This window comes from Cydia splendana, chromosome 7 (genome assembly GCF_910591565.1).
Source record: "Cydia splendana chromosome 7, ilCydSple1.2, whole genome shotgun sequence".
Classification (NCBI taxonomy): domain Eukaryota; kingdom Metazoa; phylum Arthropoda; class Insecta; order Lepidoptera; family Tortricidae; genus Cydia; species Cydia splendana.
Genome location: NC_085966.1, coordinates 14,420,335 through 14,441,632, shown reverse-complemented (window position 1 = coordinate 14,441,632; position 21,298 = coordinate 14,420,335). Strand labels below are relative to the sequence as shown.

Here is a 21,298-nt window from a genome sequence, read left to right as displayed (position 1 = left end):
TTATGACTAAGTCATTATTTTACTAGAAAAAATATCCACACTTAGAACTTCTCCGCATTCCATGGTTATTTTACGCATAACGCACCAACAACTTGAAGTTAAACCGCGGATTGACGTGTAAGGTTATCACAAATAATCCAAATCTAACCACATGTGTATGGGATTACACATCCCCTCATCTTCCTCCCTTAACCAGGTCAAGGCCGTCGATATTCAATAGCACAAATAGCGATACAAGTTACAACCCTCACCCCTGCAGGATGATACTATTACCGGTTTCGAGTGGGGTAAACATAAACATGGCGCTTTAAGGCCGAGCCACACCGGCTGCGTGTGCAGCACGTGTGCGTCGACGTAAGCGTAGACGTGCGCAGCACCCCTGTCACACCGGGTGACGCGCACGTTACGCAGCGCACGCCACGCAGTGTGCTGTACACGTCACGCAAGCGCACGCTGCAGCTCGGTCATGCGTGCAGTAAAATAAAATACACTCCTGCGACAGTACATCATGTTATTATACTGTTACTTATACTGAAATAAATGGTATTCTATTCTATTATACTCCTGTTGCAAATGGAAGCAGCTCACAGAATGCCGACATTGCAATTAGAGGAAAAAAATGTCTCATATTTGAATCGAGATAATTCAGAGTACATAATATTATTATTAAGTTCACAATACAACAACCTTGTTTTCCAATAGTATTATTAGTACCTAACATCGATTTGTTCCCACAGGCCAAATTTTTATAAGACGTATTTTTTTGGAATCTTTGTGCTATATGTTGTAAATATACATTCGTATTGACGAATATATTAATTAGTTTTTCTTTTATCACTGATTCCATATTAAAAACCAGCACGCGCACCGGCCGATTTGTAAATAAATACAAGCGAGCTGCGCGTGTACACGCACAGCACCTATGCAGCACCGAGCTGTGCGTGTCCGATCCTGCTCGGTTCGCCCTCTCATAGGGAACGCAGTTAAACACAACGTCATCACTGCACGCAACGAAGCGACGTTGCCGCTCCGGTGCGTGGACGCGTGCACGCAGCACGCAGCCGGTTTGTCTCGTCGGAGCTGCGTTGCGTGCAAGTCACGGGTACGCGCACGTCACGCACACGTCACGCAAGCGGTGTGTCCTCTCGTATGAGTTTTCGTATTATACAACGCATCGGGACGCGTACGTGCACGTGCACGTCTACGCATACGCATCCGGTGTGGCTTGGCCTTTATAGTCAAAACAACACCTATTTATTGGATATTGTTTACTGTTGATCAAAATTTATCCTTCACATCCGACACTGGAAAAGTTAGATAAGTGACATTCTACTATTCGATAAATGGAAATAATTATGTACATATATGTTGCTATTTGTACACCATGAATTTTTTTTTTTTTTACTTTTATCAGCACACTGCGTATTAATTTCATGTAGATAGTGTTATGTATCAAATATGTATTGACTAAAAATAGAACTAATACAAATATCTTTGTAGCAGAAATAAAAACTCAAAATTCTTACATAAATGCTTAATCAAATACATATTAAGACAGTCCTTAAGTTCAAAATGGAAAAAGTCATTCATGATTTCAGACAAGGTAAATAAAGTCTCTTTAGTAAATACTTAAATTAACCAGAATGACTTCTCTATTGTGAGGTTAGATTACTTAGATTACAAGATGACACGGTGCGGACGACACTAATCTCATTCATTTTGTCGTCACGTCACTCATCGCGGACCTTGCGCGCCGCGCGGGTACTGGCCCGACCCGAATACGGTGACCTCTGAAGGGGACGTCACGGCCACGACGTAGTTAACATTTTTTTTTTTGTTTTCCACATGTAATTAGAAGAAATGCGAGCACAGACAATAAAAGGTTCTGCACCTCTAGCACAACTGGCCGCGACAGGCGCGAGAAGAGACAGATCGGCGCGACTTGGCGGCTTGTCGCGTGTTGGCAGCACAACTCACGCGCGAGAGCCGCGACAATCTCGCGATCAGGTGTCACTGTCAGAAAATGACAACGATCGCGACTTTGAACTAAAATCCGTAGCACAACTGCCTATTTTGAGACAAAATATTCTCTCGGCTTTATGTCAATCCGCGAGTTGAAGTCTACGCGACTTTATAACGCGACTCGCTCTCGCGGGTGGTTTGCTTGTACTTTTTTAACTGAACTCATGATAATTATAACTTAAAAACAAGTTTCATATATTATGTAATAATATAATTTGTATAATTACTTATTGCCCTAAGGGATAAGGAAGTATGGAATAATCACTAAATGCGCTTTACGCACTCTTATATCGATTATGCACGGTGATACCTACAAGTACCACAACACACCCATCATGTTTACAACTTTAATTTCAAACAGCTAGCTTGTAGGTACTCAATTAAGTAAATAGGTACATATGTAGGATTTTTTAAATTTCAATTCAGGTTCGTAAGTTTGTAAAAGTAATCCTAAGACTTCCTTACACAAAACTTTCATCAACCTAACAACGGAGCCCGCTTGCTTGTACATAAACGAAGCCGATGAGGTGGGTAGGTACAAATGTTCAAAACAAACTATCCAACTTATTAAGTAAGCCATAGTCTTAGTAGTAGTATTTAGGATCACGGTTAGATGTCTAATTTCAACAATCTCTTACTATTTAGGTACCGTTTGGAACCTTCCTCGACTTCAACAAAACATACCTACATGTGGCCTGTGCCCGCTGCATCGTACTGTAACAGAATGATGTAATACGTGGCTGTAACAGGATCATGTCCGGCTCAAAATCATGCTTTGTATGAAATATTATCAGTCATCACCCACTAAACCATTCCGTCCCCTGCCAACACCATACCGTGACGTGACTGGACCGACCCGACCAACAATATTTTGAAGGAGTCGTTACGCTCATGTCATAGTCTGCGTAGCATAGGTACGGTTATCATATGGTCTACCATATTGAAACTCCTCTAGATCATACCCGCATTCTAGATGTTTCACTTCATGTTTGACAGGGCCTGATATGATCTTGCTATGATACGTTGCTGTCAGCATTAGGTATGAAGTGGGCCTTGGGGAGCTAATCATGGCTTCTAGGAGTTGTAGCTACCTACCTACTTTATGTTTGTTTAATTTCAGGTAAAAAATACAGGAGTGAAAAAAAAAGCAATATTTATATTAATAGTATATTGCTTTGCCTTATATATTCTTGCAATATTCGACTTCTTATTATTAAACCTAATATATTATTAACATCTAGAACCACAATAGAGAAATTGTAAGAATCTTCTTTATTACCCTTGAAAAGTATTTTCTCTCTTCCTTTTTATTCGACATGCGGCGTAGGACAATTAAATATCACCCTGGAAAGAAAATTGGTTTGTAAACAAAAAAATAAAATATGGTCGTGACTTCATCGAGGACTACCCAACTAGCAAAATAGTCATATAAGAATTGATTTACTCAGCCTGTAATCGTATAACAGCCGAGTTACGGTTGTTGAAACATCAATATATCGTATAATAGCGGTTAACTCGACTATTTAGCAATTTTCGCTAATTAGTGCTATAATCATGTCGTATAAACGTTTATAGCACTATCTTTTAGCACTTTTATTCCACCTTTTAATAAATGCTGAGTTAGCGCTACTAAATCACTTTTATTCAGCATAATTGTTCTATTAAAATCATATAACAGCTATAGAATAGCTAATTGTCTGAATAAGGCGCTTTAATACAACTGTTACTCAATTCTCTTCTCTGTTGCTATAAAAGCTTATTAAAAGCAATCCAATAACCATTTGGCAACAATGCTGCTGTAACAGCGCGCTTATATCATAATTTGGGTAATGGGGTTCAAACCGCTGTTATAGGAGCTGAAGTGTATTTACAGGTTTTATTCAAACTGTATTCAGCTTAGAGTACTTTTAAAGAGTTTTGAAGTACATTAACAGCACAAGTCAGCCATGTTGTCGTTTCAATATAGTCCGGTGGCCAACTGCATGAAACCCTACCTGATAAAAAAATAGAAAAATCCTACTCTGTAGGGGTAGCTGACTTTTAGTAGCATCAACTGCTCTTGGTCGGCCGCGGCTTAATTTGGCAAATTTTGCGCAAATTGCAAAATAGTGGCACAAAAATTCATCAAAAAAAAACCCATCGTATAGTAGAATTGAGGACAGCAAAATAAAAGTGGTCAGCTACATCCTGTGTTGGCAGGTTCCTGTGTCCTACCGAATTTGTGGTACCACGTGACAGCTACAATTTACCTCATCGAAAAATAGAATGAAAAAAACTGATTGTAATACCTACATTAAATTTTTTGACGTATGTCTTGGTCGGTCTCACCTTAGCCTGACAGCTTTTGCAGTCCGTCCGCATTAAAAAAAATGTCAATGGCAGCTATCCTACCATACAAGTGACATTCTATTTGTCAATGAGGTAAATTGTAGCTCACGTGGTACCACAAATTCGGTCGGACACAGGAACCAGCCAACACAGGATGTAGCTGACCACTTTTGTTTTTTTTTATGAATATTTGTACCACTTTTTTGCCACTTGCGCAAAATTTGCCAAGTTAAGCCACGGCCGACCAAGAGCAGTTGAAGCTGCTAAAAGTCAGCTACCCCTACAGAGTAGGATTTTTCTATTTTTTTATCAGGTAGGGTTTCATGCAGTCGGCCACCGGACTATAAATCCATAAACATGGCGACATCATGTGCTATAAGTGTAGCAGTAAACGCAGTTACTCGACTTATAGTCGAATTAATGAGATATAACAGAAACTAGATCGCGTAAGCAAATTTTTACTTATTTTAATTAATATTTTTTTATTGAAATATAAGAAAATAGGCGGCCCATGAATATATATGAACCAGTGCCTTTGGTTTTATCAATAAAGTATTTTTCGCGCTAGGTTTTACTGTATTACGTGTACTTACAGACAGTAAAAACTTATATACACAATCACGGTAAAAATAAATGTCATGGATGACAGCAGTAAAAAAATACTTAAGTACCTTTTTGTTTTATAAGACACGTGAAGACGATTAGGCCTCAAACTTAATAAAATAATTGAAATATAATCGCTTACCTGAGATCGTTTTTAGCACATATTAGTTGAATAAAAGCATTTACTGCACTCTTACACATTTAAAATGCCGAGTAAAAGCAATTCGGCTACTTTTACGAAACATTTTTGCTGAGAAAAAGCAGTGTGGCTGCTTTTATAGAACACTTTCACTGAGTAATAGTAAATTGCTAATGTTTATAGAACAAACAGTCGAATAAAAGCACTATCGTTGCTATTAAAACACTAGAAGCGCTTTTACCCACTTTTACTCCACTCTTGCAGCATCGATTTGCTTCTTATACAGCGCTTACTCGATTTTTATAACACTTTTAGTCTGTATAAGTGCGCCTTTTCGCGTTGAGTAAACGCTTACAGGACTTTTACTCGACTGTTTTTACACCGTTTATAGCACCAAAAAGCGAAAATAAAAACGTGCTCTCAACTTTTATAGCACATAGATTTGCTAGTTGGGTATGAAATAAGCTTTTCATATCAATTTGTCAAATCATAAACAGTTACACAGTACACACACATGCCATCCATTATTGGCACAATATTTGCTTATGAAAGCAGAAAAATATAAATGATCGTATTAGATGCATAATTGTTACATATTTGCTGTAACTTATTTTTAAAATGTGTTTTTCAATTAAAAGACACATCAAGATTGTTTACCTTATTTCTAATGCTAAAAAGAAATGAACTATAGATAGGTACGCCATAACCATTATGGTTATTATAATAGTTCACTTCCTCGGTGGTGTTCTTAAAGCTAAAGCGCTTCTCACATCTTAGTGACTTTAGAAACGGACAGCTCCGCGTTTGAAACCTACAAGCTTGCCTAGTGTGTTTCTTTTCCTGACTCTCCACTTCGGGTCCCGTTGGCACATTCCTGTTAACAATATTTTCCTTTGGGTGCTGGGATATCAATCGTGTCTAGGATAATGCTGGACTTATACTGAAAAAAAAAAAACACAATTTACAACAGGAATATGAGAACCAAACCAATAATAGCAATTCCATTAATTATAGTTATTTACAAAAATATTTTATTTAAAAGGTTTATTAAACAGAAATTAATAAACTATATATTATATATTTTAAGGAATATTATCAAAATTTAGTATATAAGGCTCTACTACTTACATTTTTTTCATATTTTTTCTCGTAATTAAATGTTGACATAATTTGAAAGTTCCTTGACTTGAGAACGAATGAAATAGCGCAACCCTGTTTCCGATTCAGTGTTGTCACATGTAAATAGCATTTATGTTTAGACTTTGATTCCATCGGGGAACACTGATGAGTCGCGCCGCGACTTTGAGTTCTCTACGCGGCTGTTGCAGTCGCGGGTACAAGTTGTGCTACGGAAATCGACAGATTTGACAGCCGCGGGAATGTCGACTCGAGTCGCGGTCTAAGTCGCGGATGCAAGATGTGCTAGAGGTGCTGATGTGCTTTTTTCTTGGCTATTTCCTCTTACAAAATTAAACCTAACGAAATAATAGCCAGCCATTTCTATAAATGCAAAATCATTTATAATATCAAACAAAGTAAATGTCTCACCGGTTGTAAATACTTAAATTAAAAACGATTCCATTGTACGGTTAAATTGCGAGATGGCGTGGGGCGACCGGTGCTAATTTCATTCATTAGTCGTCAATCGCGGACCTTGTGAGGATGCTAGCCCGACCCAAATACGGCGACATCAGGGAGACGACACGGTCACGATTAGTCTACGACATTATAATTTATTACATATATTAATCGAGTAATTGTGAGCAAGTTTCAATTTTGAGTCCGATTATGGATTATTTATAGTGATGTACCGACTATTGATTTGGCCGACTAGCCGACTAATCGGCGCTCGAATGGCCGATTAGTCGGCCGACTAGTCGGCTAGTCGGCCAGATCATTAGTTTCGTATGATTTCGAGTGAAAAACAATAGTTTTGCTCTTTTGGTTGCGCTATTCATCATAATTTAGCTTGGCTAAAATGTGTTATATACCGCAAGAATCCTCGTTCAATTTCTGTCTTTAGTTCTTTTATTTTTCGATCCCGAGCAGACCGTCAGTACAGCTTGTAGGAGGTATTTCCAAGGCTCTATTTCCCGTACGTAGTCTGTGGCCAGCGTCTTTACGAGCAACGTGGCCTGACTAAGTCTCTAAATTTTGCAATAACATTAATAGTTCCTCATAGCTCCACCATTCAAAAAAACAAAAACTGAATAATAATAAAAAAATAACTATCGAACTTGGCCATGAAATTACACGAGAATCAGTTGAGATCGACCTATAGAGGAAAACACCAGCCCACCAACATACGATAACGACCAAACGGTCAATTAAGTAGGTATATGAACAAACGTTTTCGTATACACCCTGAATAGGTATTTTAGTAAAATAAACATAAACATATGGTAAATATTGACTGTTGATTTCTTTTTTTTCTGTTTTTCTTTCACCAATAAAGTGCCGACTAATCGGCCATTTTTGCCGACTAGTCGCCGACTAATCGCCGACTACAAATGTGGCCGGATAGTCGGCTTTCCCGACTAGTCGGCGACTAGTCGGTACATCCCTAATTATTTATTTTTCCAGAACTGGTCTAGGTATCTATAGATATATATGCAGTGTTTTTTCAACCCAAAGCCATATTTATCGAGATTACTTTGAGGTCATAGGTACTGAGCAATTTTACTATGGTACTTAGAGTACCTACCAACCCCGAAATGAGGAAAAAACAATTGTCTGTTTCATAAATTTCGGCAGTTCATATGTGGATGTTTTCTATGGGAAAGCCAACATATATGTACATGACCTATGTATTCACCACGAAAAGCTAAAGGTTAAAAACACCACGTATAATTTCGCATAGATAGAACAAAGTAAAATTATTGTCTTTTGAAAATGGTTAAATTAACAAGGACGATTGTGGGATGACGCGGTGCGGACGGCGCTAATCTCATTTGTCGTCACTCATCGCGGACTTTGCGCGGGTACTAGCCTGACCCGAATACGGCGACCTCAGGTAGGGGACGTCAGGCTGACGCAACTAGGAACAAAAAAAAGGTTTTGTATGGAGTTTAGTAACCTAGCCATAGCAAAAAAAACAAAATAAAACGTCAGTGCTATTCATCTGTCATGTCAACTGTCAGCCACATTGCTTTGTTGCTTGTCATGGCGGTTCGTAGGTTTTACTTACGTATTTATTGCAATTTCTTTTTTAAAAGCCTTTGTTATTTTCCAAAACAATCAAATGTGATACGAACATATTGTGAGTCAATAGATTTTGTTTAAATGCCACCGAAAACTAAGTTGTTTCAGTGCGAAATATGTGGCAATTGATACGCTCGCGAAAATCGCAAAAAAGGAAGTTTATGGCGAAATTTCCATTAGATGAAGACCGGTAAGTATTGCTTTAGATAATTTTAGCCTTATTTTGGTGTAGCAGGCTATAAACACATCGAAAATTAGGTATTCATATCCACTTTCAGAGTGAACTAGGGATGTACTACAAGTATAAGATACGAAGTATCAATATCGACTGCAGCCTAATTTTTTATCAATGTAAATAGTAAAATATAATGAGTGAATTTCCTGGTAACTTGCATACAACATGACTATAATTATTTCTCCGAATATTTTTAGTGGAAAATTATCTATCATCTGTGCATTAATGGAATGGACATTATATTATATATTTTTGGAATCTAGTAATAGGGGATATTACTGCAATGTTCTGCCGCCAGAGTGCAGCACTACCGACTCTAGTAAATTCATAGACTAACTTATACATACTCTGCCTTAAACTGTTTTTTGAGAAGTTTTCACAGGCAATAAATTATGACATTGATGCATCAAGGTTTGTAAAGTTGTATCCAGACGAGACAATTTTTCGCCAGTCTGATGAAATTCTTCGATCGAAAAGGGCTGTGCGGACGCAAATACCAATTTGATTCCTCGATCACATCAGCAGGTGCGGACACAAAAATGCCAATTTTCATAGTAGAATGCAAATTAGTGATTTGCAATTTTGATTGCAAATTTTTGATATATGTAGTACGTGTGGACGCTTGATGAGATTGACCAATTATTTTCCTGAACAAATCGACTGATTTCGTCAGTCCCGTCTGGATACCCTTTTAACCAGGGCCTACCGGTAAACGCGAAAATCGAAATTTAGTTATCTGTCTCTTTATCGCTCGAATATGCAAGAGTGATAAAGAGGTTGATCAGGATAAATCAATTGTTAAGATCTTAGTACTATCTTATGATCCCCGAGAAGATGCATATAACGAAATTTCGATTTTCTTGTTTCGCGGTAGACCTCCAGATTGTGACAGATAGTGGTAGTGGCGCTACGGCTACGCAGAATTTTGCGTAATATTCCTTATTATTTAAGATTTTAACTTAAAATATAAGAAAATGTATGTGTGTCTGTTTTAATCATTAAATGTTTTCAGATGCAGGCATTGGGTCAAATAAGTTGTAAAGGAAGACTTAATTTTATTATTCAAGTATATAATACATAGAAAAAAAAAAAACATTGAATTAGGTGAACACACATTTTCCTCTGTTACCTGTGGACCGTCAAACCTTCGGGATGTATTTTAAATTAATTATGTTAAATTATTTAAAAAAATCTTTTCACATATTTTTATTTTAACAAATAAATATCGTGTTCACATTTAAGTCCAACCATGTATTAATCCACTCAAAGAACACTATATATAGACGGTCAAGCAAATCTTGTCAGTAAAAAAAGGCGCGAAATTCAAATTTTCTATGAGACGATATCCCATCGCGCCTACATTTTTCAAATTTGCCGCCTTTTTCTACTGACAAGATCTGCTTGACCGTCTATATAACATACGATTTAAATATGGACTCGATTCTAACCTGATTTCGAGTACGAAATTGGTTGACAGGGGCCCATGTTTCAACCCTCCTCAATTTATCGATATCGATAAAATACGCAAGCGTGTAGCATACTACACTATTTAAGTCTGTTATGTTGGTACTATTGCTCTTTGACAGTTGTTTGTCATACATGTTGGTAATGATTGGATAACCAAACATACACACAGACTAATCAAATCGCTAGTATGGAAGTCCCGTCTCTTAAAACGTAGTGATTATATATATTCTCTTTGGGGGACGTCACGGCCACACATAACTACATTATTACATTTATAATCGATTTCAATATGATTTGCTCTTTACCCAAAACACTTATGTTTTCGACTTCCCGATTTGAGGTCCCGTTTTCGAATGCTTCTTCTTTTAAATTTACGAGTAAATAGGTAATAAAAATAACATCTCTGAATGAGGAACCTATACAGGGTGTAACAAAAATAGTGAGGATCCTTTTAAGGGCATATTTGGTATCGTGTTTTGCTTAGGAAAAAGTAGAAAAAATTTTTTTTTGACGCGATTTTTTTTCTATGGGGCAGGTCGTCCAACTCAGCCAACCCTCCTACAAAGGCCAAAAATTTTTCGCGTCAAAAAATGTTTCTTCTACTTTTTCCTAATCAGAACACGATACTGAATTAAACGGTACCCCACTATTTTTGTTACACCTAGTATTACGGCTTACGATTATGATGTCGCTGGCGTTGCCTGTTACCGTAGTTACGTGCTAATTTTATTTTAGGTTGTAGGTACCTATGGGAAGTTTCATAGTTGTCTGCTGAGTTACGCCAATCGTCGATTGTGGCATTGCATTTGCAATGCGACCCGCCCTTTGTTTACCATCACCAGCCAGACAGCAGACAGACATAAAAAACCAGAAAACATCTGTTGTATAGGTAATGTCTTTTGATATAATTGTCAAGGAAGGAGTAAACAGTTAAAACGGGACGTCGAAAAGGTTTTGTATGGTCGGATTGCCAGCTCACATTTTACCCTTTAAAGCAATTTACACGATCCTCAAATTACCCAGTGATTCAATATTCTGCAACGCCTTAATGTAATTAGCAGCGACACTGCCAGATAGCAACTTTAGAGCGATGCACTCGGGCCGAGAGGGGAGAGACAGGTTGTTCAGATACAAGCAAGTTTGGCAGCCGTAAATCTTCTGATCAACTCCTCAAACTCGCATCTCTCCTCCATCGCACCGAAATTAGATCACTCCTCCATTGATAACAAGGTTGCTTTTGAAATTACGCGGTCAATTGAGATGCGAGGTTTAAAAAGTAAACAATGGAAATGTTCCCGTTAATTAGTGGCTCGCTACCGACGATGCGCCGACAAATTACCGGGTGACATTCAGTCGCCGCACACAAATAAAACGACCGCACAGTTGGCCTATAGGGACCGCATTGCTCTTCCTAGCTACATATATCAACTTGAAACAACTTTGCCAAATACATTATTATCAGGTTAGTGCATGTGTTGGGTATTCTATACTCAACCAATTAAAACTGATCACTCTGAATGACATTTCTATACCTGACCAGCTTTCATTGCTATTAAGTTTTATTAACCTGTATAGATTTTATGATTCGTTATGTAAACGCAATGGATTATGCGTAGGGTACTCGTGATATTGGCGGCACGGAGAAAATATTTACCTTCTATCTGATTACTTTTCAATATTACTCGATGTTCCCCGTCGTTTAAATTTACTCCGGTTAAATCAAGTTAGGTTAAATTAGGCCGCAGAAAGCCCGGGCTTAGCTTGCGGCCCTAAGAATAATATACCTAATCTAATTGGGCATAGCTAGCCTAATGGGGCCCACTGATCAAAGCGTCAGTTGTTCGGAACTGTCAAAATTTTGTTCTAACTGACAGGCCGATACCGTCCGGCGGATTGTTAATCAGTGGGCCCCTTAAAACAGAAGCTCTCTAATCTGGTGGATTTTGGCAAGATATATTTTAATAATTGAAACCGTAATATCTAACTCTAAAATGAGGTTCTCATAAAGTAAGTACCTACTTGTTTGCTTTGTGTGCAGTAGTCGTTTTTTACTGCACCGAACACTTGTTTATTATCCTCCGCCAAGGTCGTAGCTCACTCAAGTCTACAGATGTTAAACGATGTCATATTGGAATCACTTGTGCACATGATGCATGCGGAGTATTAATTAGAGCTCGGTCATTAGTTGACACGTGACACGTCGGGTATAGGCGTTGTAGCCGCATCCATCTCGTGAATTGGTTTCATATTGAAATGAACGGTATTGTGTTGTGCAGTGGGCTTATCGGTATGCCCAGGCAATCCCATTTAGCCGGATTTGCCATTAGCCCCTCTTTGACAAGACATTGTTATGGATGCCAGGGCCAATTGGGCTTGCCGCAGGCCAATTGTACTTGTTACCCTGTATTTGACTTCAATGGATTTAAATGTAACAATATTCACAATGTTGAGGAAACATGCTGATAGTGATAACACACTTTCTTTTGAGCAATTATCTTTGTATGCTTATGAAGTATTTATTTTCTCTGAGGCGTGATTTCTTTGTCTGTATTTAGATAGCGAAACTGGCGCAAGTTGAAAGTATATAGAGACATGAAATACAGGCTGGTCCAATCTTTGACGTCCAAAAATATTTTATTAATGCTTCACGACGTTTGATATCAGAATATACCCCATTTATGTTAGCCGATTTTTCGTAGTTTTCGAGTTATGATTTTTTTTACTTTTGTTAAGAAATTCCGGGGTGATAGCCTTCTATATAGGCCACGAGGTGAGGGATCTAAAAAATATTTTTGGACGTCAAGGTTTGGACCAGCCTGTATACTATGTAATTTGCTTTGAGTATTTAAAAAAGTGGATTTTAATGATTGATAGACGAAGTTCCTAAACAACATTAGTTAATAATGAAACTGAGACAGTGATTGAAATCTATGACGGCATAAACTAAGTAAGATATGTTTTGTGAAGACGATTTATTGAGTAACGTCACTCGAATGCGAGGTGAACCCTGACATACCGCCTTAACTGTTCATCGGGAATGTTAAACACACGCTGTGCCACTTTTGAAGTGTCGTCGTAAATCACCCACCGGCCCCGGCCGCGTCAACTCCGCAGTTACTTAAGACCCGTAAGCGGCAATTTCCTCGTTTTGTACAAATCTTTACATGTAGCTGTGTCAGCGGGCGAGCTGGGAGCAATTTGCGTGTGCAGCCGTGCACAGTGGGCGTCCGCCTATAATGAATTGCGGACGTGTTCACAGATCGTGCACAACAGCCTCACAATACCCATCCTGAACTCCTATCTTGACAAGCCTTTATTTACCAATATCAATTCTACTTCCCTGATCACAAGGCTGCGTCTCCTATACAGAATTGAGCGTGATTGGAGTTCGTGAAAGTTACAGGTAACGGTACAGTAATGCCTGCAAACCAGGCTGAGCTCGTTGCATAGTTGCATTATGCACTGCGCTTAATCGCTCCCAGCCCACTCATAAATTAATAGTTGACACGCAATGCCCTATGCATTAGTGTGACTGCAGTACCTAAACACAATGGCTTAGTTGAAGATGCTACTGGCTGATTTGTTCGCATTGCGTTTTCATTATAACGTCATTTAGCGTATTGTTTCTAAAGTGGCTTTGTCAGTCATTTTCGACCTCAATCAACGAACTGGTGGTGTACTTTGTCTTCTATCCTAATCTTAATCTATAGCTATACGAATTTAGAGAAGAATATCGTAGCATCATGCATTTAAACTTGAAACAATTACATATGTAAATAAAATACATAGCGTCTCAAAACAAGAAATTAAAATCAGAATCGAGAGTCCATATCAACATCAACCTCTTCATCATCAATATGCAATTAAAACCAATAGGCCGGATATATCGAACACTAAATTGCCTGCAAAACGCCACTCCACATGACGAAAATATTCAATACGAGGTGATTGCAGTAAATATGCGAGCGGCGCGTTAACATGAAACCAGGAAACGGCGACTCGATGACGGGTGTTGCTCATAACGCGATACTGACTAGCTGAATGCCAGTGTACCCGCTAAAACGACTTAAGGCACAACCCAGCAATATGCACATAAGTCCTTTTTGAAAGCGTTGGAATGGTACATTGGCACAGCGACTTACAGCGATTAGCTGCGCTCTGGAATATACACATGGTCTGTTTCGATTGTGCAAGTTAATCTGCATCTACACGGATATTATAAGGGGAAAATATTACGGGTTTGATAGAGGTGGTATCAGAATTCACTAAAACTAATCAAATAGGTTCTTATATCTTAGACAGGCACAGTGTGTTCTAGTTTTACTAGGCTTGGCAATTATTTTAGCACGATCGCGTTATTTACTTTAAAACGATTTATTTTTCGGATACGTTGTCTAGCATTTTAACATGACTTTGTGCATCGGGCAATGTAAGAACCACTCTGTCTATTCAGCGAGATTTCAGAATAGACGTTTTTGTTAATTGTTTGGCAGTTTTAAAAATAATACTCTAACATTTACGACGAATGTTTGCACTACTCATTTTAAAGATTTTTACATCTGAGAGCAATAATCTGAAGAATTCAAGTTTTTTATAATTTCTTTCTGTTGGTTTAAGAGACATCATTTGGCATAAATACCAATACCTACTTATCAAACACGACTTTTTCATTCGTCAGCATACAAAAGCATAATAAACCTGTCAATCAACTCGGCTGTCATACTTGTCATTGGTTGATCTGTGTATTTCTAGTCTGCAACGACAGCGAATTTACGATCCGGATATAAACGTAAAAATGTACATACTAAGCGACCATGGAAAAATCTCATCAATCATTTTTCCAATCGGGGTCCCGACCGTTGATGAGCGAGCTGAATGTATTCGCTTTTCATATTACAATCTCTTAACCGGTGGTTACCTTCATTCGATATAGGTTTTAACTTCTAAAGAGTTGTTGGACCTTGGCAATTTTTATTTTCGTGGATCCCTTGTACTGAATAATGTCATCATCATCAAAGTCAATCGTTTGTGAATTGTCCGCAGGTGATAAGCAAGCCGTATCAAGCGGCGTCGGGCGCGGAGCTGACCAAGTTGTGCAACCACAAGCGGAAACTGCTGGCGACGCTGCAGGCCCGAGCGCAGTCGCCGTCCACGCCGCCGCCCATCGCGGACCAGAAGAAAGGTAAACCACTGAATTTTTTTAGGCCCAGAGTATTGAACAACAAGAACTAAAGTGTAGATAGTTTAAGGACTCTAGATATAGAGCTGTATAGTTAATAATATCCTGGTCCTTACCATACCTTGTCACCGTGTTTCCATCCATCAAAGGGTTGTCCAAAATAATAAAGTGCTGAAACAATCGATTGCTTTCTTTAAACTTTTACTGTGTAATTTATATGACAAAATAAAACGGTCATGTAACTTTTATTAATTTATAACACAAAAGGTCATCACGATACTATATCTAATGATAAATATACAAGGTACGTGACATTGCTATACAACCCATAAATATTGCGTTCATTATGTATGTTTACCCTCACCCTGCCGTTAATACCGTTGGTTCAACTTTAATCTATCGCTGTAATTAATTTTACTTAAGTCTCATTGATACCTTAAAGTTGAACTAATCGCCCCGACGGAGCTTTGCCGGGTAAACAAATTACTTTGCGAAACTCAATCTGCAATTTGACGGGCAAACAAGGAGAAATGAGAGAACAATAAACAAATTATTATTCATGTCATAAGGAAGGAGCGTGGGATGAGAAGAAAATTGCTGTCGAAATAACAGAGGGTGAATTGTGTTTAGTAGATGCTCGGCATTGCAGAGTGGGTTTATTTCGAGTAGTCCATCTTCAAAATAAAGGTAACATCAACGATACTATAGAAGTCTGACTGGAGCTTAAAAATAACCCCACGTGAATTGAGCCCGAGCGACTCCACTGTACAGCGTGCAGTTTAACAACGTTAAATACATATTGTAATGCCGCGCAAGAGTTTCGATATATATTGACCATTCACGACTTTTTTTTAAATAGCGGGAAATTATATATTGTGAGCCGCGTATATTTATGGAGCAGTGAGAACTCGGTCACATGCGTCAGTCATATGGACCGTTTTTTAAGTCAAAAATGTACTGAGAGCTTCGTCTATTCCTTCGGTGACTTTAAAACATGCGGTCGGCTGCGCGCTAAATAAGTAACAAGTGATGGTACATGCTACAAATGCTAGTCTGGATTAGTAGCTAGACCGGGACGAGTATTCACTGCTTCCGAGATTCATCGAGTATTCGAGTGTGATACGAGAATTTAGTATATCATGCAACGTTATGTTGCAACGAGTCATGATCGACGGTAGTGAGTCTTTACTTATACAGGATGATTCAGGAGACGTGAGCAGGACTTACACTGCGCGTTCCGTAAATAATAAACAACTGTTTCGTATCAGTATTAGTGAGGTTAACGTTAATTTTCTAGTAGTGTTGAAAAAAAAAGTTATTAATTTATTTACGACATGCATGGTCACCCTACAATTAGAATACTAAACTACCGATATTCTGTGTCAAATTGAATGTCATCACTGTCATCACGGTCTGGTTACTTTTGAAAACTCGTATCTCACTCAAGTTTGACAGTTTATTTTCTTCGTAATCAAAATGCTGTCATTACGGTTAAAGAGGTTTTATGTATTATTAGGTCTTGTAGTGACCATGATTGTAGAGAAATAAATTTGCCCTCACCAAAAAGTAAAAAAATAGGAAAAAGTGTGGTTGTTTCACCTAAATACGACGGTGATCGATCAATTATCAGTTACTGAGTGTGCAGGATTAGTCCTGCTCACGTCTCATGAATCACCCTGTATACACTGCTCAGATCAGTCTCAACCGCTGCTCCTTTGAATTTTCCCGAAAAGCCGTCCATGATGGTAAACTCAGGCAGCGGCAGGACTGGCAGGACCATGAGCTAGAAAGTGTTACCATTAGGGCTTGCAAATATTCGAAACTTGCAGGTATTCGAATATTCGACTTTTACTGACGAGATATTCGAATATTCGAATAATTATTCGAATATTTAAAAAAATAAGAAAAGGAACGAAAAATCGGTTTATTATCGTTTTATTCAAAAGCTTTTTTCACATATTGCTAAAATTAATGATATTTTGCAGAAATCCACTTATTGACTAGATTTTATCATCCTACTCTGAAATACCCACGTTTATAAAAGCAAGTAAGTTCCTAAAACGCAAAAATTAGACATTTTCAATATTTCTTGATAAAACTTTTTATTATAAATGCGTCGTTGCGTGAATTAATATAACTTTAACCATCCAAACACGTATGTAAGAGAGAAAACATTTTAGTAGGTAATCACTAATCATTTTCTGATTTAAATTAACTTCTTGTCGTTAAGAAGCCTGTAAAATGGCCTTTAATTCCATTGTATTTTGAATCTTTATTGACTTTATTAGTCTTGGCAAGTTTAGTTTTGATTCCTAATGGTCGGCTGTTATATAATAAGTTATATAATTGGTATTGGAATATTTAAGGGAAAAAGTTGGCTGACTACGGGGTGGATTATTCGTTAGCTAAAGGTGCATGGTTAGATTACCTAGTTGGGCAGGTTTGGTATGATCAAATTTGTGAATTGCGATAAAGGGCAAGGTTTAGACTTCGAATATTCGCTTAAGGTACGCTTTTACTCAATAAACAAAATGATCCTTTATCTTAAAACTTACGTAAAGTTACTTGTACCTAGAAAAAGCATTAGCCGCACCGTAATAAAACATACTTTTCGATTTCGTTTCCTTTTGAAATTGAGTTAGGTTCTTAGGTTTAACTGTATTCACGAAGCCTATTGAGAGGAATACAGTAAAAACATTATTTCCTTCGCATTTGGGTACCTACGGTTCCTCATTCACTGTTAATACCCGGCAAAATACACAGAAACTGTAACTATAACGGATGAAAATAGATTTTACCTAGTAATAAAAAATATTCGAATATTCGAAACCTGAGCGGCCGAATATTCGAATATCAAAACAGGTCGAATATTCGACATATTCGAATATTCGAATATTCGAATTGCAAGCCCTAGTTACCATCAAGTCCTCGGCTCAACTCGCTTCTCTTCCCGACCTGCTCAGCCTAGTGTAATTGTCGTCTAATATAGGTATGTCCTAGACTTCTGAGATAGTTTACTGTCATTGTCTAGGTATTTACACTGTGGCATCGGTATTCATGCCCGGCCGACTCGCGTATTCTTAGCCTTATTTCATTTCCGCCATCCGACTGTCGCTTTATTCTTTGCATCGGGAAGAAGAAATAGTGCAGAATGGAGTCTGTTCGTGAAAGCTTTTGAAATATGTTTCCGATTTTTGCCTAGAGGAACTTTAGACTTAGATAAAAGGATGTGATGAATAGCTTTGGTATTTTATATGTTTATGTTTTTACATTAAATTCTTTTTCTATTTTACGCTGACATTAAAGGTAGGTAAGCTGTCAATAGCGTGTTTTTCCCTTTAAGTTCGTTAACAGCTCCTCTTTAGGTAATACCTATTGAATTGACTTTCCTTAGGTACACGTTAGAAAAATATAATGCCCCGTACAAATTACCTATTACGGGTATTCTTCTAAGAACCCATGTCGCCTATTGCTATTATCTCGGTAAATGCGTATTGTAGGACGTTTAACTCCAGTACGGACAAAAATGTGCAAAAAGTCACAAAATGACCCGTAAACAATTACGACATTATTGTGCCGTTTTCTCGACGTTTTGTTTAGGTTTTTCTTTTTACGCTGGCGTTAATCGGCCTCGAAGTCATAACACGTAATATGGTTGACCCATGAAAGCAATTGAAAACACAATAAAGATAATACTTGATTGTGCAAATGAGATTAGTTGCTAAGAAGTCCTTTGTCTTAAAGTTGGTTTAAATTAAATTAAATCAAAATGAAAAGTTAACGTCAGTTGTAGTAAGTAGCTTAAAGCTTAATTAAAAAGTCAGCTCTATCAATCCTTTTATTTCGTCTTCGAATTTAATAGTAGTCAGTCGGGTAAAGATTCATCTAACAGAAGCTTCGCCGGGAGCATTATTATCCGATTAGCGGTGGGCCCGCCGTTCCGGACGCAATCTCCGCGCGGCTCTCTTCATCCAATTACACCAGTGTGAACTGGCAGGATTAGTCGGCCCGGCTGCCGGTACGGTAAGGAAGCGCACCGGATCCGAGCCGGAAACCGCTGCCCACTTCACTGAGATTCATCTAACATACGCCGGCTTTCGGGGCGAAATCTTCGCGCGGCCGTTTTTCCAATTACACCAATGTGAACCGGCAGGATTAGCCGGCCTGGCTGCAAGCACGGTAAGGCGGCGCACCGGATCTGAGTTAGCAACCACTCATCTTCACCGGGAGCATTAGATATCATCAGAAGAGCGCGGCTTGCGTCTTTATCTAATTATATGTCACGTCACATTGTGATGCGACGATAGTACCCAATAGATTAGCCGGCCCGTCTGCTAACATGGTACGTCTCCGTGCCAGATCCGAAACGGACACCGCTTCCGACCGGTCTTGTGCTGTTCGTAACAATGACTCCTTGCTGTCTTGACCAGTATTCCAGATCAGTTTTGGTACTGCGCCACCAATATGTTCATTGAATGAATATATATATTCTTGTAAATATATAATCAAAAGTAATCAGGATACGCTAACCCCTTATCCAATTACATGTGACGTGTGTAAACCAAACTAGATTAACGGGAATCGGCCCGCAGTGCGAGCTCTGGTAAATTACTGGCCTTACTTAAGCTGCAGTAATTAACAACATCCGGAGGTAATGTTAAGATCGTTTACTACATACGCAAAAACCTTTGCTGTTTGACTGCAATATCCTGAGTGTCCTATAATCAGTTTCTTTAAACTCCTGTGGAGGACGGCAAATTTAAGTAGTTGCAGAGTTATTATATTTTTAGTCTGTTACGGTGTTCCACTGCTGGGCAAAGGCCTTCCCCCTTGGTCTTCACAGCTCCCGTTGTTGTGCTTTTACGGCCAGTTACTGATGAAGGTTTCTAAGTCGTCGTAAAAATAAAACCAGAACTAATAACCCGCATCAATGTCAATGTGGTTCAGTGAAGGGGACGGACTGAAAATCAGCGCTGTGCAGGCAATTTATAATGAAATGACTGACGCAGCGTATGCACTATGCTGAGCCCGTTCCTTTTGCCGCACATTTTTTTTTCATCTTATTATATTATGTAACCTGTATGCTTTTTGTGTTGCAATAAATGGTTTCTTATTCTTATAAGAAATATCGCCTAAATTACATTAAAATTGCTAAACATGATATCTTGGTTATTAATTTGTAAGCGGCTCTATTCTAAATCAACCATCGTATCTTTTTAAGCTGTTTTTATATCCTAGATACTAAAATGAGAGTCCTATTGGCCAATTTATTATTGTAGGCTTACATAATTAAATATTTCACTAAATATGTCCTGTACAATTATATGTACATATATAGTCCTCCTCATCGATTTCGATGACGGCGACCTCAGCAATTACGGATTACGCCTGTTATGGGTCCGAATGTGGCTGGCAACTCTGGCAAGGCCGAACTTGGTCTTAAAGACTCTTCTGCAGGTGTTACAATAGAGTTGGCCAGACTCGTTGTATCCCAACAAACAATTAGGCGACACTTAGCACTTATTTTATCACCTAAAGACATAAAACGGCTGTAGAATAGCTATATATTCTAAGCTTACAGGCTCTGGTGACATCAAGGTCTTTAAGAGGTCCATGTATAGCTTTAAGATCCACAGTAGCCGTTTTGGCCGCTATAATGCATCTTAAGCAGCTAGTGTTATAGCTCAAAGTGAACTCTACCACCTTAAGATCTATATGAGTAATAAGTAGCTGCAATTTTCACTTAAGGTTCTAAACAGGCGATAAAAAGTCTTTTATAGCTCTGTTACTCGCAATCGCTACTTAACTCTCTTGTATCATTTACAGTCGAAAAGAGAAGTTATGAGTCACTTTTATATATCATGTATAGTCGCAGACGAGCGTTGTTCAATACCTTAGTACATCTTATACTGTTATTAGAGTCGTACTTACAACCTAAGCCTATAGCGCCATGTTAAGATGACCGATGAATCAATAAGCAAAACAAAATCTATTAATTAGAACGTAAATACTTAATAAAAATCGATACTTTTACTCATTATTGACATAATGATAGTATTGTTATATTTAAAACCGGAATTCACGTATATTGTGTAATTTTTCGAAAATTAAATACGGTGGACCA

At 38.3% G+C, this 21,298-nt stretch overlaps 1 protein-coding gene across 4 annotated transcripts in view; it reads left to right on the top strand.

The window, feature by feature from the left end:
• LOC134792203 (uncharacterized) overlaps positions 1-21,298 on the top strand; it is an 81,365-nt gene that overhangs the window by 42,645 nt on the left and 17,422 nt on the right. For all 4 annotated transcript variants that reach the window (XM_063763447.1, XM_063763446.1, XM_063763448.1 and 1 more), the window contains exon 3: positions 15,039-15,177. In XM_063763447.1, the coding sequence (XP_063619517.1) occupies positions 15,039-15,177 (139 nt within the window). The remainder of the gene's footprint in view (positions 1-15,038; positions 15,178-21,298) is intronic.